Source organism: Podarcis vaucheri (assembly GCF_965113315.1).
Source record: "Podarcis vaucheri genome assembly, chromosome: 7".
In the NCBI taxonomy this organism is placed as follows: Eukaryota; Metazoa; Chordata; class Lepidosauria; order Squamata; family Lacertidae; genus Podarcis; species Podarcis vaucheri.
In genome coordinates this window covers 12047124-12067649 of record NC_138765.1, presented here as the reverse complement: position 1 = coordinate 12067649, position 20526 = coordinate 12047124, and the positions used below count along the sequence as shown (strand labels likewise).

At 49.0% G+C, this 20526-nt stretch overlaps 1 protein-coding gene and 1 long non-coding RNA gene across 2 annotated transcripts in view; both read right to left on the bottom strand.

Moving 5' to 3' along the window:
• The window catches only part of LOC309537052, a 107971-nt gene that overhangs the window by 66990 nt on the left and 20455 nt on the right, over positions 1–20526 (bottom strand). The window lies entirely within an intron of this gene.
• LOC309536991 (uncharacterized protein) lies at positions 3652–11442 on the bottom strand. Its single transcript, XM_082231425.1, has 4 exons — positions 11140–11442; positions 8047–8118; positions 5917–5997; positions 3652–3849 (listed from the first exon to the last, which is right to left on the bottom strand). The coding sequence occupies exons 1-4, from the start codon at positions 11210–11212 to the stop codon at positions 3734–3736; spliced, it is 342 nt and encodes a 113-aa protein (XP_082087551.1). The 5' UTR covers positions 11213–11442; the 3' UTR covers positions 3652–3733.

The window sequence follows — 20526 nt, the reverse complement described above, 5'->3', positions numbered from 1 at the left end:
ATGATCTGCAGTGCAATCCTACGCGTAAATTAATCTAAAGTAAGTCCCCATTGGATTCAGTGGGGCTCCCTGTCAGCAATAAGTGCGGGCGGATCCACGGCACGTGACCCATTATTATTATTATTATTTATTAAATTTATATACCAGCCTTCATCCGAAAAACACAAGGCAGTTTGCAAAGCTATAATTTTCAGCATTCCTAACAAATTACAGTCCTCTGGGATTCTTTGGGGGGGGGGGAGTCATATGCTTTACATGTGCTGCCCTGATTCCTCTGAGCCAAAATCCAGGGCACACTGCACATTAAAAAAATATAGAGTTACAATTGCAAAAAATAAGTGAACAAGATCCCCACTAGCAGCTGCTAAAGTTTTTTTTTCTTTTTGTGCACAGCCAGTCTTGGAAGAAATGTGTAGGTATGGCTGGATCTGTTAGTTTTGGTTCTCTTGGTTTCTCACCTTTGCAATCTTAAATTCAGTTATACGCATTTCTGCAGCAATTCATGTTTTTCTTAAAATCGTCTCCAGCATTTTAGTCTGCAATTTTGCCTAATGCGCATGTTTTGTCTAATGTAAATTAGTGCCTGCGAATGGCTATGCAGAACAAATGTCATGCAATCTTTGCACCAAACACAGGTACCACTTTCAGCTTACGAACCGTCTTCAAGGGCAGCCCCACGTAGAGCACATTGCAGTAATCTAACCTGGACATACTCACTGCCATCTTTTGATAGGGCCACAGCTGCTGAACCAGCCTAAGCTGGCGAAAAGCAGCAGATGTCAACATTGTCTTCACAGACAGTGCCCAACCTGGGATCATTCCTAGACTGTGTACCTGGCCCTTCAGAAGGGGCATGATCCCATTCAGGATCTGGCCTAAATTTTATCCTGATGAGTAGATCTCCCGAGCAATAGCAATTCCATTTTATTGGGATTAAGTCCCCCTGCAACACACAGCCAAGGAAGGAGAATTAGCCTCTGACTGTTCCCTAAAAGATAAATTAGTGATCCAAAAACAGATTGCCCACATTTTTATCAAATCTCTCTCTCTTCCTCAACTTTTAAAAGATGCTTCCTCAGAATTCTAGGCTCTAGAGCAGGATGTTGCAGGATCCCCAAGTCCCTTCAGCTCCGGCTGTCATGACCAATATGTAGGGATGATGAGAGTTGTAGCCTGTGAACATCCAGAGGTTTCCATGTCCCCCACGCCTGAGTTTGACGCTTACCTCTTTTTGCCCACCATTCTGTTAATCAACCAACAAAATCATCTAAATCTTGCAGCTCCAGTTTTACGACTTCACAATTTCCTGTGGTTAAGTCACATGGTTGTGGTTTGCAAATCTAAGTTGTAACCTTTGCTTTTTTTGTGGGTCGAGGACAACTTTTAATGATTTGTGAGCTGTCCTTAAATGGAAGCAAAATGCTTTGCTGCCAGATTTTATCATGTTGCCCCTCGGATGACACACGTCTGCCACGCAGCATGGAAGGGAAGCCTTTCTGGGTCAGAGTAAAAGGTCTGCATACTGGTTTGCTGGAAATCACAAGTGCGTAGAGAGAGGTGCTGTGCTTAGGCCCTGCTTTGGGGCTTCTTGCGAGCCACTGGCACCAACTCCAGGGAGCCCTGGGGGGGACGAGGACCCACAAAATTTTTGCTATGGGTGCCCGGCCTTACCTCTGCCGCTCTGGCACTGCAGTGGTGACTAGTCCTCTCTGTTCCTTCATTTGGTGCAGATATTTTATTTTCAGTATAAACAGGACTCTGTTTTTGCGTCTCCACATGCACACACACACACACAGAGCAAAGACTCTTGTTTCCAAAAGGGACAGGAGCTGGGTGGTCTGATCTTTCTCCCACTTTAAATTGCTCTCCACAAAGATGTGGAGGCAGTTCCAGATTTACATATAAGCTAAACAAGCCCTACAGCTTAGGGCCTCACTCTCTTGGGGGCCCCCAAAAAAATTAAAGGGAAAAAACCTGGATGTACATTTCCAAAATACAAGATAAAAAACAAATAAAATAGAACCTACATACAGCAACAGTGTTTTGTGTTGTGTAGGCTCCTGTGCGTAAGTAATGGGCCCCACCTGCTAGTCTGCTCCCTAAAATATCACTGGTTTGCTCATTTCTATATTTAGGGTGCCTATATTCTGCATGGATTGGTTGCACAGCAAAATGTGCAAATGGCTTTAGATACCTATTAGGTCCCTAAATTACATTATAGCATATACAGTGGTACCTCTGGATGTGAATGGGATCCATTCCAGAGCCCCGTTCACATCCTGAAGCGAACGCACCCCGTGTCTGCATGTCTGTGGGTTGCGATTTGCCGCTTCTGCACATGCGCGTGACATCATTTTGACCGCTTGCGCATGCGCGAGTGGCGAAACCCGGAAGTAACGCGCTCCGTTACTTCTGGGTCGCCACGGAGCGCAACCTGAAAATACTTAACCTGAAGCTACTTCAGCCTGAGGTATGACTGTATTCAACACAAAAACCAGCAACAATTTGTTGTTGACAAAGGCCAGCTGGACATATAAAAGGGCCCAATTACCTTCAGTAGCTTAGGGTCTCATCAAACTTAAATAAGGCCCTGTGTGGAGGAGAGGAAAACGGGAAAACCAGGACATTCTGGGATCAAATCAGAAACTGAGATGGCTTCTGTAATTCATGAACCCGTCCCTGGGGAATCAGGATACTTGGAGGGTATGGTAGTGGTTGGTGTGTTGGATTAGGACCTGCGAGACCAGGGTTCAATCCCCTTCTTGGCTATGAAGCTCCCTGGGTAAACATAGGCCGGTTGTTGCCTCTCAGCCTCACATACCTCGCAGGACCGTTGTGGGGAAACGAACAAAGTAAAGACAGCCAGTACCGAAGAGGGATTTGTTTTATGGTTAGCACAAAGAATTAAGCTGTGTGCTTGTCGGGGCAGAGAAAGCAACAAGGGTATTTCATATTTCAAATATACCTTCTTAAAAAAACCAGAAGCATTTTTACTTGGCCAAGACATTAATAGACAAGATGTCAAACTGTTCTTATATGAAACAACAGCGGCAAGAGTATTGTAAGCCCAGAAATGAAAGCAAGAAGAAATTCCGACGAAAGAAGAATGGCAGACGAAATTAATGGACTATGCAGAGTTGGACAAAATGACAGGAAGGATTCGAAACCTGCGGGACCAGAGATTTACAGAAGATTGGAAGAAGTATATGAATTATTTGAAGAGCAACTGTAATCAACAAATTACGCTAGTAGGACTACAAGACGTTTTCTAAGGAGAAATATGCGAAGCGTTTCAGAGTAGAAAAAGATAGAGATATTGGTTATGAGTTCGAAATGTAATAGAAGAAGAGGAGGAGGAGTTTGGATTTGATATCCCGCCTTTCACTCCCTTTAAGGAGTCTCAAAGCGGCTAACATTCTCCTTTCCCTTCCTCCCCCACAACAAACACTCTGTGAGGTGAGTGGGGCTGAGAGACTTCAGAGAAGTGTGACTGGCCCAAGGTCACCCAGCAGCTGCATGTGGAGGAGCAGAGACGCGAACCCGGTTCACCAGATTACAAGTCCACCGCTCTTAACCAGTACAACACACTGGGAAAATAAGAAATGCATACTAAGAGATTAGATTGGAAAATTTGCAGTAAAAAAAATTGAATAAGATGTAAAAGTATGTTTAATTACTGTTGAAAATGATATGTTAAAAAACTAATAAAATTTTACGTTAAAAAAAGAGAAAGCTACAAGGGTATGGCCACCCGCATCATGTGGCACTTATTCACAAATGCTTGGCACCGATGCCTTCTCTGGTGCAAATGCCGCTTGGCCAGGCCACGGTGGTGGCGATGGTGCTGTTCTGCAAAAAAAGAAGAAGGGACAGTTTATATCTTCCCTTCTGATGCTCTTGCTTAGTGATCAAGCATCTGCTTTGCATAATTCAGCTGCTCAGCTCAACATCTGGCATCTGCAAGGAGGGTTGGGAATGACCCGTCTCTGGAAACCTGGAGAGCTGTAGTTTTTGGACTACAATTCGCATCATCTGTGACCACTGGTCCTGCTAGCTAGGGATGATGGGAGTTGTAGTCCCCCCAAAAACCAGCTGGAGACCCAAGTTTGAGAAACACTGAGCTAGATAGACCAGTGGTCAGTATAAGGCACATTCCTATGTTCCTGCCCCTTTTACACAGCTTACCCAACTTCAACTGCCATGCACTCTGGGTGGGGCTTCCCTTGCATTTGATCTGGACGCTGCAGCTAGCGCAGAATGCTGCTGGCAGGAGGGAAACCCTGGGTTGATCCAAACTTCCTCTTGTCCCGCTGCTTTCCTCCGGGGGGAACCACTCTTTAGTGCTCAACGGGAGCAAATGGCAATTCGGGTTTTTTTCCAAATTGACGTTTGCTCCGATCTAGCTGTAAAGAGAAGGTTTTCCATGGGAAAGGAGCAGATCAAGGGGGAAACCATTCGGACACTTGTCTTATAGGCAAGTGGAACAAGTGGAAGTGTGTTCAGAGATCTGAATTGCTGAATTGCTACTGGGCCAAAATCAAGGTTTTACTAATAGTTTATTAATCCCTTAGCAATTAGGGAGCAGCTGACTTGTGAGATCACTTTACCTGATGCAGTGCTGTAGCTAGGGTAGGGGGCAAGCTGGTCCCCCCCCGAAGCCTCCAGAGGGGCGCCCTTGAGGCTCCCAGCCTCTGTGTGTGTGTTTGTGTTTACACAAATGTGCTTGGGGTCAGTGTGCCAAACTGGGTCTTTGACCCAGGTGAAATAAAGCCTAGTTTCGCCCCTGCCCAATGTATGCATTCAGTCGCTTTGATCTGTAGAACAAACACTTTTTACAGGGGTCACATAAAGCTCATTCACAACAAGGTTGTTCCCAGCCCTGGATTGAACCTGGGAGCTTCTGCATTCAAAACAGATGCTCTAACTTGGAGCTACAACCCTTCCCCAGTGATTAGGCATGGCTGATTTAAGCTTAAAAAGGTAAAGGGACCCATGACCATTAGGTCCAGTCGCGGCTGACTCTGGGGTTGCGCCACTCATCTCCCTTTATTGGCCGAGGGAGCCGGCGTACAGCTTCTGGGTCATGTGGCCAGCATGACTAAGCCGCTTCTGGCAAACCAGAGCAGCGCACGGAAACACCGTTTACCTTCCTGCCAGAGCGGAACCTATTTATCTACTTGCACTTTGACGTGCTTTCGAACTGCTAGGTTGGCAGGAGCAGGGACCGAGCAACGGGAGCTCACCCCATCGTGGTGATTCGAACTGCCAACCTTCTGATCGGCAAGTCCTAGACTCTGTGGTTTAACCCACAGCGCCACCCGAGTCCCAATTTAAACTTAAAAAGGTAAAGGAACCCCTGACCATTAGGTCCAGTTGTGACCGACTCTGGGGTTGCAGCGCTCATCTAGCTTTACTGGCTGAGGCAGCTGGCGTACAGCTTCCAGGTTATTTGGCCAGCATGACAAAGCCGCTTCTGGCGAACCAGTGCAGCACATGGAAATGCCGTTTACCTTCCTGCCTGAGTGGTACCTATTTATGTACTTGCACTTTGATATTCTTTCAAACTGCTAGGTTGGCAGGAGCTGGGACTGAGCAATGGGAGCTCACCCCGTCGCGGGGATTCAAACCGCCGACCTTCTGATTGGCAAGTCCTAGGCTCTGTGGTTTAACCCACAGCGCCACCAGGGCCACGAATAGGAGATACAAGCACAAACCATACAGAGTTGAGACTGATCTGGTTAGGGGACCCACGTGTTGACTACGACTCTCTCCCTCCCATCAATGGGACGCTAGTTGCGTAGGATACACAATAAATTATTTCTCCCCTTTAAAGTCTTTTTTTTTGGGGGGGGGAGGATAAATGTTTCCCATTCATCTTATCTCCACCACCAGCCCTGTCTCAAGGTATTTTGTTACCTGGCAGAGACAAACCGGTAAGGATGCCATCGCAAGGACACAGCCGTCCGTGTTTCTTTGGATTCCGGGGCCCACGCAGGTCTAAAACAACATAAGCCAACAAAAGATGAGTATGGTATGGTATGGTAACTGGCAGCGGGAAGAGGCAAGTGCAAGATTTGGGATGGAGGAGTGCTTTTATGGTCCTCCCCACCCCTCATAACCAGAAAGGGTTAGGGCATGCAAGCAGAATATCTCGGAGTGCTCCTAAACCTAGAACTCGTGGACATCCAAAGAAACTGTATGCACATCGTTAAACTCCGGAACTCCTTGCCACAGGATGCAATCATAGCCACCAACTTAAAAGGTAAAGGTAAAGGGACCCCTGACAATTAATTCCAGTTGCAAACGACTCTGGGGTTGCGGTGCTCATCTTGCTTTACAGGCCGAGGGAGCCGGCGTTTGTCCACTTCCGCAGACAGTTTTTCCAGGTCATGTGGCCAGCATGACTAAGCTGCTTCTGGCAAAACCAGAGCAGTGCACAGAAACGCCTTTTACCTTCCCCACCGGAGCAGTACCTATTTATCTAATTGTACTGGTGTGCTTTCGAACTGCTAGGTTGGCAGGAGCTGGGACAGAACAACGGGAGCTCATCCCCTTGTGGGGATTCGAACTGCTGACCTTCCGAACGGCAAGCCCAAGCGGCACAGTGGTTTAACCCACAGCGCCACCCGCGTCCCTGAGCCACCAACTTAGATAGCTTTAAAGGAGGGCTGGACAAATTCAGGGAGAGGGCAGACAATGGCTACTGGTCCTTGTGGCTCGGCTCTGCTTCCACGGTTGGAACCAGCAATGCTTCGGAATACGAGTTGCCGGAAACCACAAGAGGGAAGGTTGGTCTTCTGCTTGGGTCCCGACTGAGGGTTTCACATAGGCCTCTGGGTGTGAGAAGAAGGATGTTGGACTAAATAGGCCATTGGCTCTTCTTAGGTTCCTGTGTTAGGAGTGTTGACTGCAGAGACGTCTCGTGAAAGCGAGCCAAACCACGTGCAATTCCTCCTCTGCTGCCCCATCCTCTTCCAGTTCTCCACTGTGGGAGTGAGCCAGGGGTGGTTCTCAATATCTTCTTCAACTCCCATCAGCACCAGCCAGCATGCCCATGCATGAGCCAGTGTGGTGTAGTGGTTGAGAGCGGTAGTCTTGTAATCTGGGGAACCGGGTTCGCGTCTCCGCTCCTCCACATGCAGCTGCTGGGTGACCTTGGGCCAGTCACACTTCTCTGAAGTCTCTCAGCCCCACTCGCCTCACAGAGTGTTTGTTGTGGGGGAGGAAGGGAAAGGAGAATGTTAGCCGTTTTGAGACTCCTTAAAGGGAGTGAAAGGCGGGATATCAAATCCAAACCCTTCTTTTTCTTCTTCTTCTTCTGGCATGATAGGAGCTGGAGGGCCATAAATGACATCTGGAGGGCCATAGATTAGTCACACAGTTTTCTCCATTCTCCATAGATGAGGTTCCACCGTTGTGTTCTGAGTTAATCCATAGGAGACCATGCTGAGTCCCAGCCTCGCTCACTAATGACGAGAAAACCCCCAGTCTAATTCACCGGCTCTTCACACAGACATTTCCTTCACCTCTCCAGCAGGATTTCCCTGCTTTAATTACTGCATCGGTTTGCTTGATTGCACATTTTAACTATGGATGCTCACATTTTAATTTTTAATGGGATTGTCTGTGCATTTTAATTATGGGTGCTTTATATTTAAATGCTTGCATAATTGGTTGGTTTTTTTTTATAAGATCGCTTTGAAGCCTAATTTGGCATCAGGCGGCGTCTTGCTGCATTATTAACCGTCAACATCAATTGTTCTTAATTAACGAACGATGACCCATCATCCATCTCCGTTTTTCACACTGGGAAATTTCAGAGTCAGATCAGGGGGGGACTCGGGTTTGGTTTGTGGCGCTCTCAAACCAAGCGACGAGCCCGAGTGATTTGTGCAAGAGGTTACAGGTCAGATCTTATTCGAATGCCACACCTCAGCAACAAACAGGCCAGGCCAGCTGCTGCAGAGGAAACCAAAAGCGGAACTTGGGGTAGAGAGTTTCCATATTCTCAACTGTCGGGGTTGGTGATGCAAGAAAGAGACTCACCGGAACAACTACAGGGTTGGTGGCCTTCCTGGGCTGGCTCTCCCCCCTTGTGGCCTGAACGGAATCTTCTACCTGGCAGAGAAAAGAGGAAAGATGGTCAATTGGGTAAACTCTGTTGTAAACAAAAATGGCCCTTTTTCCCTTGTGGGGTATCCAAGAACCCATATGTTCTCCAGGCATGTTTAGCCTGGAGAAGAGGAGGTTAAGGGGTGATATGATAGCCATGTTCAAATATATAAATATATAAATATTTAAAAGGATGTCACATAGAGGAGGGAGAAAGGTTGTTTTCTGCTGCTCCAGAGAAGCGGACACGGAGCAATGGATCCAAACTACAAGAAAGAAGATTCCACCTAAACATTAGGAAGAACTTCCTGACAGTAAGAGCTGTTCGACAGTGGAATTTGCTGCCAAGGAGTGTGGTGGAGTCTCCTACTTTGGAGGTCTTTAAGCAGAGGCTTGACAACCATATGTCAGGAGTGCTCTGATGGTGTTTCCTGCTTGGCAGGGGGTTGGACTCGATGGCCCTTGTGGTCTCTTCCAACTCTATGATTCTATGATTCTAGAGTCCTTACATAGGTTCCCTATTGGTAGGAGAAAATAACAGAGGCCAACCAGAGAATATTAAGAAGCAAAGCAGCTAGTAAGCTTGATCTTTATTGATCTGTTGCAACAGGGTGCTCCCCTCACCCGCAGGAAAGGAGGGGAAACCTGGAAAAATGGTGCACAAGGCCTTATAAAGACTTTTGAAATTGCCACCCTGTAGATCAAGACCACCCCCAGAAACATCATACCTACATCACAGAAGGTGTGTAACCTAAGACCACCCCTCAGATACATCATACCTACATCACAGAAAAGGCGGTCTAAACAGAAATTTGTATGTTGTTTTTCTCCTGTCCTTGTTTATCTCCTGTCTGGCAGGTTACCTGTTAATAGTCACTTGATTGGGAGCCTGGCCAGTCTTTTGTAATGATAAATACTTAGTTCCTGGGCCAGGTCACAGGCTCACATCCTATTCATATCTTAAGTGTGCCTTTAAGACAGGATTTGTGAGGAAAGAGACAATGGGGAGGTTTCCCACTTTGACCTTGCAGAGAAAACCTTTGCTCAGTTTAGGAATCAAAATGGTTCCAGGTCGGTCTTCCTGTGCTGATCTATGTACGTGCTTGGTTGGTATGCTTATGAACATTACCATATATCTAAGACCTCAAAATTCCTATCACAGCTCCGAACAGCAAGACAGCTACTCTGAGAACGAGGGCGGATAATTTATATGGAGCAACAAGTTAATAGATTTCAAGACACAGAAGGATAAGTCTCCGCCTGCTTCTCCCCACTGTGGCCTCTGCAAAGCCACTCTGGAGAGTCATGGTCCTCTCCTGAATTATGCTGGAGGAAAGAAGATGGGGGATTTTTTGCTGCCATGAACTTCCTTGCATCCCAAGACCTAATAATAATAATAATAATAATAATAATAATAATAATAATAATAATAATAATTTTTTTTTTCTTTATACCCTGCCCTCCCCAGCCAAGGCCGGGCTCAGGGCGGCTAACAACCAATAATAAAAACGAGTTGAATGAATACAACTTAAAAACAAGATTAAAATACAACATTAAAACATTAAAACAATTAAAATATTCTGAGTGACTCTTCCCTCTCGCAGCAGTCTCTGCCCGCTCTTCTGTCTGGAGAGGGGAGAAGAACCATAGAATCGGAAAGGGTCCCAGGGGTCATCTAGTCCAACCCTCTGCAATGAAGGAATCTCAACTAAAGCATCCACGACAGATGGCCATCGAAGGATGGTCCTGGGGGAGAAGGGGACGGGAAGCTTGTTTCTTACCTTTCCACCTCATATATCACGGGTGGGGTGGCTTGGAGGCCTAATGCGGCCCCTGGACATCTCTCTCTGGCTCCCGGGATTCTCCTTGGCCATTACATTTCACCAGACCATGCCCCTTACCGGTCCTGCTCAGTGCCTTCCTTGACTGTTTTTTTCCTAGCTGGTATGTGCCTTTCAGTCAGTGTGGTGTAACAGTTGGAATGTCAGACTAGGATCTGGGTTCGAATCCCAACTCGCCCATGAAGCAGAAACTCTGTGATTCTATATGGAGAGCCCTAGACTGGGGAAGGCTAGTTTATTCTAACAGCGTTTCTCCAGCAGCGGCAAACCTCAAGCTCTCCCAACCCAGGACCACCCTGAGCTGGGAAGGGCAAGGGATTGAGCCTGGCACCTTTGGCTGGCAAAGCAGGATGTTCTGTGCCATACTGACCCCTTTCCATGAGAACCAAGAAGCGACCTCTCTAGACAATGGACGGACTCTTCTTTTCTTATCTCTGAGGCTGCAATCTCCTTTGTGACGCAGCTGAATGCACGTGTGTACTTCATCCATTTCCCTCCCTCCATGTGGCCCGGGGCACTGGCAACCCACGCTAAGCCACTGGGACCTGCAAGATCAGGCCAATAGCCCGCCTAGTCCAGCATCCTGTTCCCAGATGCCTGTGGGAATCCAACAAGCAGGAGCCAAACACAAAAATACTCTCCCCCTGCTGCGCCTCCCAGCAACTGGCATTCAGGAGCATTACTACAGAGGCAGATTTACAGCAGCGCAAATGCTGCCATCACACCGGGCGTGCAGCCAAGGAAGGTGCCTTCTCCAAGCCCAGTAAGGGCTCCTGCCTCCTTCCCAAAGACGGGCAAGCAAAGCCCTTACCGGGCTTGGGGAAAGAGGTAGGAGGGCTCTGGGACCTTGCCAGAACCTCATGCCTCCTTCCCAAAGCCTGGCTTGAGCCGGTGCCACAGAGGGCTGGAGCGAGGGCGTCAAATGGCCTATTACCACAGGGCGGCCTATTACCAGGATCCGCCCCTGCATTACTGCCTCCAGCCGTGGAGACAGAGCACAGCCATCATGGCTAGTAGCCACCAGCAGATTTCTCCTCCACAAATCTGTCCAATCCTTTTCCGAAGCCATCCAAATTGGTGGCCGTCGCTGCGTCCTGTGGCAGAAGGTTCCGCAGTTCCCCCACCAAAGGGGGAAGAATCGATGTAGCGATTCCTCCGCCTCCCAGTTTCCATCCTTCCCTCTCACCTTTATCCTTGGCCGTGCAGCAAAGGATACTGAGCGACAGGAGCAGGAGAGTCCAAGCTAGGAATCGGCCCATGGCAAAGAGCAGCGTCCGCGAAAGTCTGCAAGGCACAAATTTGTAGCGACGAGGGAATCTCTCTGCTTGCGCCGCTTTTTGAGTCAACTCCCTTTTTGCTTGATGTCATTTACGGGAAGAGTTGGGGAAGAAAGGGATTATTTCGGGGCAGGCCCTGGATCACTGGAGCAGAAACGCTCTCCTGTAACATGTTTGTTTATTTGGAGAGAGCAGCTTTCAAAAGCTCCTGGAAGTTTCGAGATGCATATTTTGTGAAGAGGGAAATCTCCCCTCAACCTGTATACACATACAGCTTTTGTACCTGGGAGTTGGCAAATAGCGCGGCTTGCCAAATTCAGACCAGAGCGACAGACGCAAATAAAAAAAGAGTGGATCATATTACTTCCCGGACTTTTGGGCTTCGTGTTTCAGCTCGGGGAATTTTTCAAAGGAAAGCAAAGCTATCAGAGGATAAAAATACAAAAGAAGAGGGGAGGGTACCTCCCCCCCCCAGTCCAAGGCTGACCCCCACCCTCACCTGGGGCCAAGAGGAGGGGCCAAAAGGAAAAGTGGGCGGGGCAATAAATGTGAGACTTTGCTTTGTACAAAGGACTATACTTCAGGAACGAAGAGGTTTCCAAACATACACACACCCCATTCCACCAAAGCAGCCAAGAGGCATTCAAGGACATATTCCAGCCAGGCAAAAAGCACTTGATGGGGATGCCCTGTGGCAAGTCCCAAGTACGGACGGGGGAGCCATTCGATTCAGTCTGCATCGAAAGGCCAAGTAACCTAATTTGCACTTTCAGTACACAAAGAGGAGCTCAGCCATCCTTCGAAATTCAAGGATGGGGCTGTAGTTTAAGAGTGGATTGGCTGGTTTGACAAGACTGATAGAAACCAATTGCACACCCTCCAACATTTCTCCAATGAAAAGAGGGAGGTCCCGTTCCATAATGATAATTTTTACTATTTATGCCCCACATGTCTCACTGGGTTGCCCCAGCCACTCTGGGCAGCCTCTAACACATGCAAAAACATAATAAAACATTTAAAAAACTTCCCTATACAGGACTGCCTTCAGATGGCTCAGGGGTTGGAAAACTCCATACCCTTCAACATTTCTCAGAAGAAAATAAGGACGCCCTAAGGGAAAGCGGGACATTCTAGGATCAAATCAGAAACTGGGACGGCTTCTCTAAATCAGAGACATCCCTGAAAAATAGGGAGACTTGGAGGGTCTGCAGTTGGAGAGTGACATTCTTATATGGAAGCAAAATGGAGGGCAGACGGCAGTGTGGGGGCACAGAATTCTCCCAGAGTAGGGCCACAGTCAGCCGTAATGTGCAATCTCCACTGAGTCTATGATTTTGTGAGGTGATATCCTGGTTGATGGGCCATTGAGGAGAACAAAGTAAAGAGACTCCGTGTGAGGACCCTCCAGTGGTGTAGCATGGGTTGCTGGTGCCCAGGGCAGAGCAATAATAATAATAATAATAATTTATTATTTGTACCCCGCCCATCTGGCTGGGTTTCCCCAGCCACTCTGGGCGGCTTCCACAGAAACCAAAAAACACTAAAATATCATACATTAAAAGCTTCCCTGAATAGGGCCGCCTTAAGATGTCTTCTGAATGTCAGGTAGTTGTCCATCACCTTGACATCCAATGGGAGGGCATTCCACAGGGCGGGCGCCACCACCGAAAAGGCCCTCTGCCTGGTTCCCTGTAGCTTCGCTTCTCGTAATGAGGGAACCGTCAGGAGGCCCTCGGCGCTGGACCTCAGTGTCCGGGCAGAACGATGGGGGAGGAGACGCTCCTTCAGGTATACTGGGCCGAAACCGTTTAGGGCTTTAAAGGTCAACACCAGCACTTTGAATTGTGCTCGGAAACGTACTGGGAGCCAATGTAGGTCTTTCAAGACCGGTGTTATGTGGTCTCGGCGGCCGCCCCCAGTCACCAGTCTAGCTGCCGCATTCTGGATTAGCTGTAGTTTCCGAGTCACCTTCAAAGGTAGCCCCACGTAGAGCGCATTGCAGTAGTCCAAGCGGGAGATAACTAGAGCATGCACCACTCTGGCCAGACAGTCTGCGGGCCGGTAGGGTCTCAGCCTGCGTACCAGGTGGAGTTGGTAGACAGCTGCCCTGGATACAGAATTGACCTGCGCCTCCATGGACAGCTGTGAGTCCAAAATGACTCCCAGGCTACGCACCTGGTCCTTCAGGGGCACAGTTACCCCATTCAGGACCAGGGAGTCCTCCACACCAGCCCGCCCCCTGTCCCCCAAAAACAGTACTTCTGTCTTGTCAGGATTCAACTTCAATCCATTAGCCGCCATCCATCCTCCAACCGCCTCCAGGCACTCACACAGGACCTTCACCGCCTTCACTGGTTCTGATTTGAAAGAAAGGTAGAGCTGGGTATCATCTGCATATTGATGGACACCCAGTCCAAACCCCCTGATGATCTCTCCCAGCGGCTTCATATAGATGTTAAAAAGCATGGGGGAGAGGACGGAACCCTGAGGCACCCCACAAGTGAGGGCCCAGGGGTCTGAACACTCATCCCCCACCACCACTTTCTGAACACGGCCCAGGAGGAAGGAGCGAAACCACTGTATAACAGTGCCCCCAGCTCCCAACCCCTCTAGACGGTCCAGAAGGATGTTATGGTCGATTGTATCAAAGGCCGCTGAGAGATCCAGCAGAACTAGTAAACAACTCTCACCTTTGTCCCTAGCTCGCCGGAGATCATCAACCAGTGCGACCAAGGCAGTTTCAGTCCCATGATGAGGCCTGAACCCTGATTGGAAGGGATCCAAATGGTCCGCATCCTCCAGGCGTGCCTGGAGTTGTTCAGCAACCACACGCTCAATCACCTTGCCCAAGAATGGAAGATTTGAGACTGGGCGATAGTTGGCCATACTGGCCGGGTCTAAAGATGGTTTTTTAAGAAGCGGTTTAATGACCGCCTCTTTCAGCAGATCTGGGAATGTTCCCTCACAGAGGGAAGCATTCACCACCCCGCAGAGCCCATCGCCCAGCCCTTCCCAGCTTGCTTTTATTAGCCAGGATGGGCAAGGATCAAGGAGACAGGTGGTTGGTTTCACGCGTCCAAGCAGCCTGTCCACATTCTCGGGGGTAACGGATTGAAATTGATTCCATGCAACTTGACCAGACAGGGCTCTAGAGCAAGTGTTACACCCCCTGGTGGACCGGGCAGCTGGGGGAGAAGCACATGCCAGGGGTGTGTGCAGAGCCCGCAAGGCACATGGTTGCTGGCACAGCTTCTGGTGGTGGCTGTGGCTGTGCACCTTCTCAGTTTGGCAGCTCCACCACCTCCCAGCATAGCTGTCAACCTTCCCTTTTTTTGCGGGAAATTCCCTTATTCCAGCGCTATTTCCTGCTGCTATCCCGGATTGTTAGATATCCCGTAGACTGTCTCCAGGACAGGTGAGGCTGCTGATCCCTTATTTTCGAGGCTGCTGATCCCTTATTTTCAAATCTGAAAGTTGACAGCTATGCCTCCCAGCTTGGCCAATCTGAGGGCGGGGCACACAGCTGTTGTACCTGGTTGCACCCCTTCAGAATTTTGTGCCCCGGGCCACTGCCCCCTGCCCCTCCTTGCTACGCCCCTGGCCCCCTCCTCTAGCTTGCAGCTAGTTAGAAGAACAAAGCAGAGTTTAGAGTTTGCCGGTGATAGGAAAAGGAGCAAGCTGGAGAGATAGTCAGAGCAGTGCCTGAGAGCAATGTTTTGGTTTCTGCTTGAATCCAAGGCTGCGGTTAGAGGAGAAACAAAGACCCTTTTGGGGTGCTGGTGCTGTGAACCCCCTCCACTGCAGGCTCAGGTGGTACATACGGGTAAATAAACCATATATTCTAAAGACACCACAGTCTCCTCTGTGCCTTATTCCCAAAAGGAACCACGAACCCTGGCCTGGAACCCCTGGGATCTCGTACCGCTCAGAGACTGGGCCGGCGTGTAACAATATCATAGTATAGTATTGTTGCTGTTGTTTAGTTGTTTAGTCGTCTCCGACTCTTCGTGACCCCATAGACCAGAGCACTCCAGGCACTCCTGTCTTCCACTGCCTCCTGTAGTTAGGTCAAACTCATGCTGGTAGCATCGAGAACACTGTAGTGCTGGTTCCGGAGGCGGGGGGTTTACCATGCGGCGTGGTCTAAGTCTGGTCCTAGGTCAAGGGTAAGGAGGCTGTCTGTCAGGGGCGAAGCGAGGTCCAAAGCGAGGAGTCGGGGGTGGTCAGGAACTCAGGAGAGCAGGTCGGGGTGCCAGCAGGAACAGGTTACCAATGATGTTGCTCTCGCCAACCTGGGTCTGGGCGGGCTGGCCTTTATCTCCTCCAAGGCATAGGGTGGCCCCGGCCCACAGGTGCCTCGCCTCCCCTGGCCTGGAGGTGAGCACTTCCTGAGAGAACTTAGTTCCCTCCTCTGCAGCTCAGGAGAGGCTGGAGGGTTCCTGGACCCAGAGGCAACCTCACCTTTCCCTGACAGGGCTGGGAGAGGAGCACCTGCAGGCAATGGGTCCTCGGATTTAGCTGGTGTCTGCTCCTGAGGATCCGGCACAGGTGAGGGCCCTTCAGATTCAAGCCCCTGCTCAGCCGGCCCTGGAGGCGGGGACTCCTGTGCAGGCTGGGACTCCTCAGGTTCAGCCTCTGAATCAGATTCCCAGGCCATCACAACTGTCTAACCATCTCCTCCTCTGTCGTCCCCTTCTCCTTGTGCCCTCCATCTTTCCCAACATCAGGATCTTTTCCAGGGAGTCTTTTCTTCTCATGAGGTGGCCAAAGTATTGGAGCCTCAGCTTCAGGATCTGTCCTTCCAGTGAGCACTCAGGGCTGATTTCCTTCAGAATGGAAAGGTTGGATCTTCTTGCAGTCCACGGGACTCTCAAAAGTCTCCTCCAGCACCATAATTCAAAAGCATCAATGCTTCGGCGATCAGCCTTCTTTATGGTCCAGCTCTCACTTCCATACATCACTACTGGGAAAACCATAGTTTTAACTATACGGACCTTTGTTGGCAAGGTGATGTCTCTGCTATAGTATAGTATAGCAGATTATTATTTTGAAGAAAATAATAAAAAGGAGGAGGAGGCTGGGACAGACAACTTTGAGTGTTGCCGCTGGTACAACCAGTTGTGTAGAAATCCTGCTATAGCAAAGAGGGAGGGGGTAGCCAAAAAAAAAAAAACTGGGGAGGGAGGACAGGCAGGGAATTGGCCACTGCCATATCTCACCACAGCTGGAAATGTAAAGGTGCAGGTGGTGTGGCCAGGTTGCAAGTTGACAACCCAATAGTCTGAGCCGAGTTGTTTTGCTGCCCGAGGCAGAGGGCAAGATGGTGACCCTTCCCAGGGCAAGAAGCTGATTGGGTAGCTAAGAACCTATGAAGTTCCTAGCAGATGGATCCGACTAGTGGCCTATCTAAGTCCAGCACCCTGTTCTCACAGCGGCCAACCAAATGCCTGGAAGCAGGACCTGACTGGATCTCAGCTGCTGATCCGTCCCCTGGCTGGGACCCACATATCCTGCCCCCCTTTTGGTGCCCATCTGGCAAACCAGCCAAGCATGATGCCCCACCAGTGTCAACAAGACTTTGATGGTATTCACCCCAGGGCCAGTTTCCTGGTATGGGGATTATTATTGTTTTGTTAGTGTTGCCGAGATCCTCTTTGAGGACAAAACATCCTGTTTTGTGGGAGAGAAGGCCTGCCCAAACAGGCAGAAGAATGGCGTGATTGTTAATTTTGACATGCTATAGAATTTTGAGGCTTATAATGATGGAATCGGATGCTTGTTTCTTTCCTTAACTAAAAGAGCACCCAGCAGCTCCCAGGATATCTATTCATCTTGTCACCCTTGCTATAGAATCCAGTTGTACTCTCGCTATTTCCCCATGAGGGAGAGAAGGGGTGCGGAAGCTCTGCCCCCCTCCGATGTTGTCTGATTTCAACTCCCATCAGCCAGCATCAGCACCATCAGAGCACTCCTGACATATGGTTGTCAAGCCTCTGCTTAAAGACCTCCAAAGTAGGAGACTCCACCACACTCCTTGGCAGCAAATTCCACTGTCGAACAGCTCTTACTGTCAGGAAGTTCTTCCTAATGTTTAGGTGGAATCTTCTTTCTTGTAGTTTGGATCCATTGCTCCGTGTCCGCTTCTCCGGAGCAGCAGAAAACAACCTTTCTCCCTCCTCTATGTGACATCCTTTTATATATTTGAACATGGCTATCATATCACCCCTTAACCTCCTCTTCTCCAGGCTAAACATGCCCAGCTCCCTCAGCCGTTCCTCATATGGCATCGTTTCCAGGCCTTTGACCATTTTGGTTGCCCTCCTCTGGACACGTTCCAGTTTGTCAGTGTCCTTCTTGAATTGTGGTGCCCAGAACTGGACACAGCACTCCAGGTGAGGTCTGACTCTGTGGTCTGACATGTGACTCTTAATCTCAGGATCGTGGGTTTGAACCCCATGTTGGGTGAAACATTCCCGCACTGCAGGGGGTTGGACTACATGACCCTCGTGGTCCCTTTCCAACTCTCCCAGGTACTTTTATTGTTCTAGACCTTTGTCATCTATATATCAACGAGGTCTAGGAACTTGCTCTTTATTAATCATAAAAAAGCCAAGATTATCACAACTTGCTCTTTATTAATCATAAAAAGCCAAGATTATCACAATTCTACGCAGCCACCAGATTATGAGCAGTGGTGTAGCTGGCCAGGGACAAAGAGTGATACCACCTATTTCACAGAGGAGGTAATGCCATCATCTCCTGGTCTGCTATTTTCCAATCCTTTGTATGCTAAATAAATCAGGTTTTCTCAAAGAGGAACCCGCCTAATACACCAAGCCAAGGAAGGAAGACTTCTTGGGATTCCTGCCTTGCAGGAATGAGCCCAGAGTACATTCCAACTACGATTCTAAGTCGTAAGTTAAACTGGCACGCATGGCAAAGGGTTAAACGGCCACCCTTAATTTCAAAGAGACCAAGAGCTTTTGGGACCAAAAGAACTCTTCATCAGACTGGATGTTCAGAAATCAGAGGGAAGAAACTGCCTTGGTATTGAAGCCATGATGTTTACATGGGTCAAAAGTTCTTTTTGGCATTATAGCCAAAGGTCACAGCCACACCATCCGCATGACATCCCACACCCAATAATCTTGAGGGCCGTAGTTCGCCCCTCACCGAGCTACAATTCCCCCCACGCCCTTAACAAGCTATTTGGAGGGACACAAATGTGCTTAAAATCCAAGGTGTGTCCGCGGCATTAGGAAGGGTGTGGCTATAAAGTCTTGGGTTGCCTTGCCGCACTTGGGAATTTGCCTCCTTGCTTCTGCGGTCAGATTTCATGGTGCCATTGCACCGACAATTGCCACCTCTCTCTCCAAAGAACCGGGAGTGCGTCACCCTGCAATATTGGCAAGAAGGAGCGGCAGCTTTCTAGCTATTCTTCAAAAGGTCATAAAATGCTCCGAGACGTTAATGAAAAGCTAGTAAGCAACGTTGGGATTGGGTAAGGCAATACCCTGTTCTGTGCCAACTTCCAAGGAAACGATCGCCTTACCTGGCCTGTGTCTCCCGCTCTCTCTACAGGGGACCCAGCAAGCAGCAACATTCAATACCAGCCTAGTAAGGAATACCTGCCATGCCAAGTTCAGATTCCACCGGTCTAGACACACCGTTTCAGAGATACAGGATGGTTGACAGATCTAATGAGTAACAGTTAGGGAGAGAGAGGAGTGCTTGCCGATCAGTTTCCTTTGTCTGGCTTGTAGCCCACGGCAGTTGTCATCAGCTTTTTTCAGCCAAAGGCTCTTCACTTTCACACCAACCAAGCCACCGACGCGGAACCCAGTTTTCTAACATTTAAACATGTTCATGTCCAATATTATTGCATTGCGTGTCCAATATTCTTGCATTGCATTGCAACCCGACATTTTTTAATGATTCTGTGCATCTATATCTGCACCCTCTGACCGCCCTGTTTTAAGAATAAGTGGTGAGCCACTTTGAGCAAAGCTCACTGTGGAGATGTGGGGCGTTTGTAGCAGTGACCTGAGGAGGAATGACCTCTGGGAGGAGCACAGAGAGAAGAAACGCTAGGGTGCACCTGCAGCCTTCCTCTGCCCCAGCCGCAACAAAAACATGTCTTTCCCATTTCGGTCTCTAGGCGGTTGGAGGATGGATGGCAGCTAACAGATTGAGGTTGAATCCTGACAAGACAGATGTACTGTTTTTGGGGGACAGGAGGCGGGTGGGTGTGGAGGACTCCCTGGTCCTGAATGGGGTAACTGTGCCCCTGAAGGACCAGGTGCTCAGCCTGGGAGTCATTCTGGACTCACAGCTGACCATGGAGGCACAGGTCAATTCTGTGTCCAGGGCAACTGTTTACCAGCTCCATCTGGTATGCAGGCTGAGACCCTACCTGCCCACAGACTGCCTCGCCAGAGTGGTGCATGCTCTGGTTATCTCCTGATTGGACTAATGCAATGCGCTCTATGTGGGGCTACCTTTGAAGGTGACCCGGAAACTACAACTAATCCAGAATGTGGCAGCTAGACTGGTGACTGGGGGCGGCCGCCGAGACCATATAACACTGGTCTTGAAAGACTTACACTGGCTCCCAGTACGTTTCCAAGCACAATTCAAAGTGTTGGTGCTGACCTTTAAAGCCCTAAACGGCCTTGGCCCAGTATACCTGAAGGGGTGTCTCCACCCCCATCATTGAGCCCAGACTCTGAGGTCCAGCTCCGAGGGCCTTCTGGCGGTTCCCTCGCTATGAGAAGCCAAGTTACAGGGAACCAGGCAGAGGGCCTTTTCGGTGGTGGCGCCTGCCCTGTGGAATCCCCTCCCACCAGATGTTGAAGAGAAAAATAACTACCAAACTTTTAGAAGACATCTAGAAGGCAGCCCTGTTTAGGGAAGCTTTTAATGTTTAATAGGTTATTGTATTTTAGTATTTTGTTGGAAGCCGCCCAGAGTGGCTGGGGAAACTGGGGGCTCTCCAAACACTTTGAACAGAGGCGGAAATTTCAGCAGGTCCAGCTTTTCTCCTCTCCCCCCCCCTAATAAGTAGCATTTGCTGAAATTCCCCTCTTTACGCAACCGACAAGGGCACAGGGCGGAGATAGAACCATAGAATCGTACCTGGCATGTTGTACACTGAAAGAAAATTGTATGAAAATGATGTACTGGTGGTATTTGACTCCTAGTAAGTTAGCAAAAATGTATAAGACAAGCACAAATATCTGCTGGAAATGCAAAGAAAAAGTAGGTGCCTTTTATCATATGTGGTGGTCATGTAAGGT

Coding starts and splice junctions, on each gene's coding strand:
- LOC309536991 (XM_082231425.1), bottom strand. CDS start 11,212: ATGGGCCGATTCCTAGCTTGGACTCTCCTGCTCCTGTCGCTCAGTATC. Junction 8,119..11,139: donor CTGCACGGCCAAGGATAAAG/GTGAGAGGGAAG, acceptor TTTCTCTGCCAG/GTAGAAGATTCCGTTCAGGC. Junction 3,850..5,916: donor TACCGGTTTGTCTCTGCCAG/GTAACAAAATAC, acceptor CTTTTTTTGCAG/AACAGCACCATCGCCACCAC.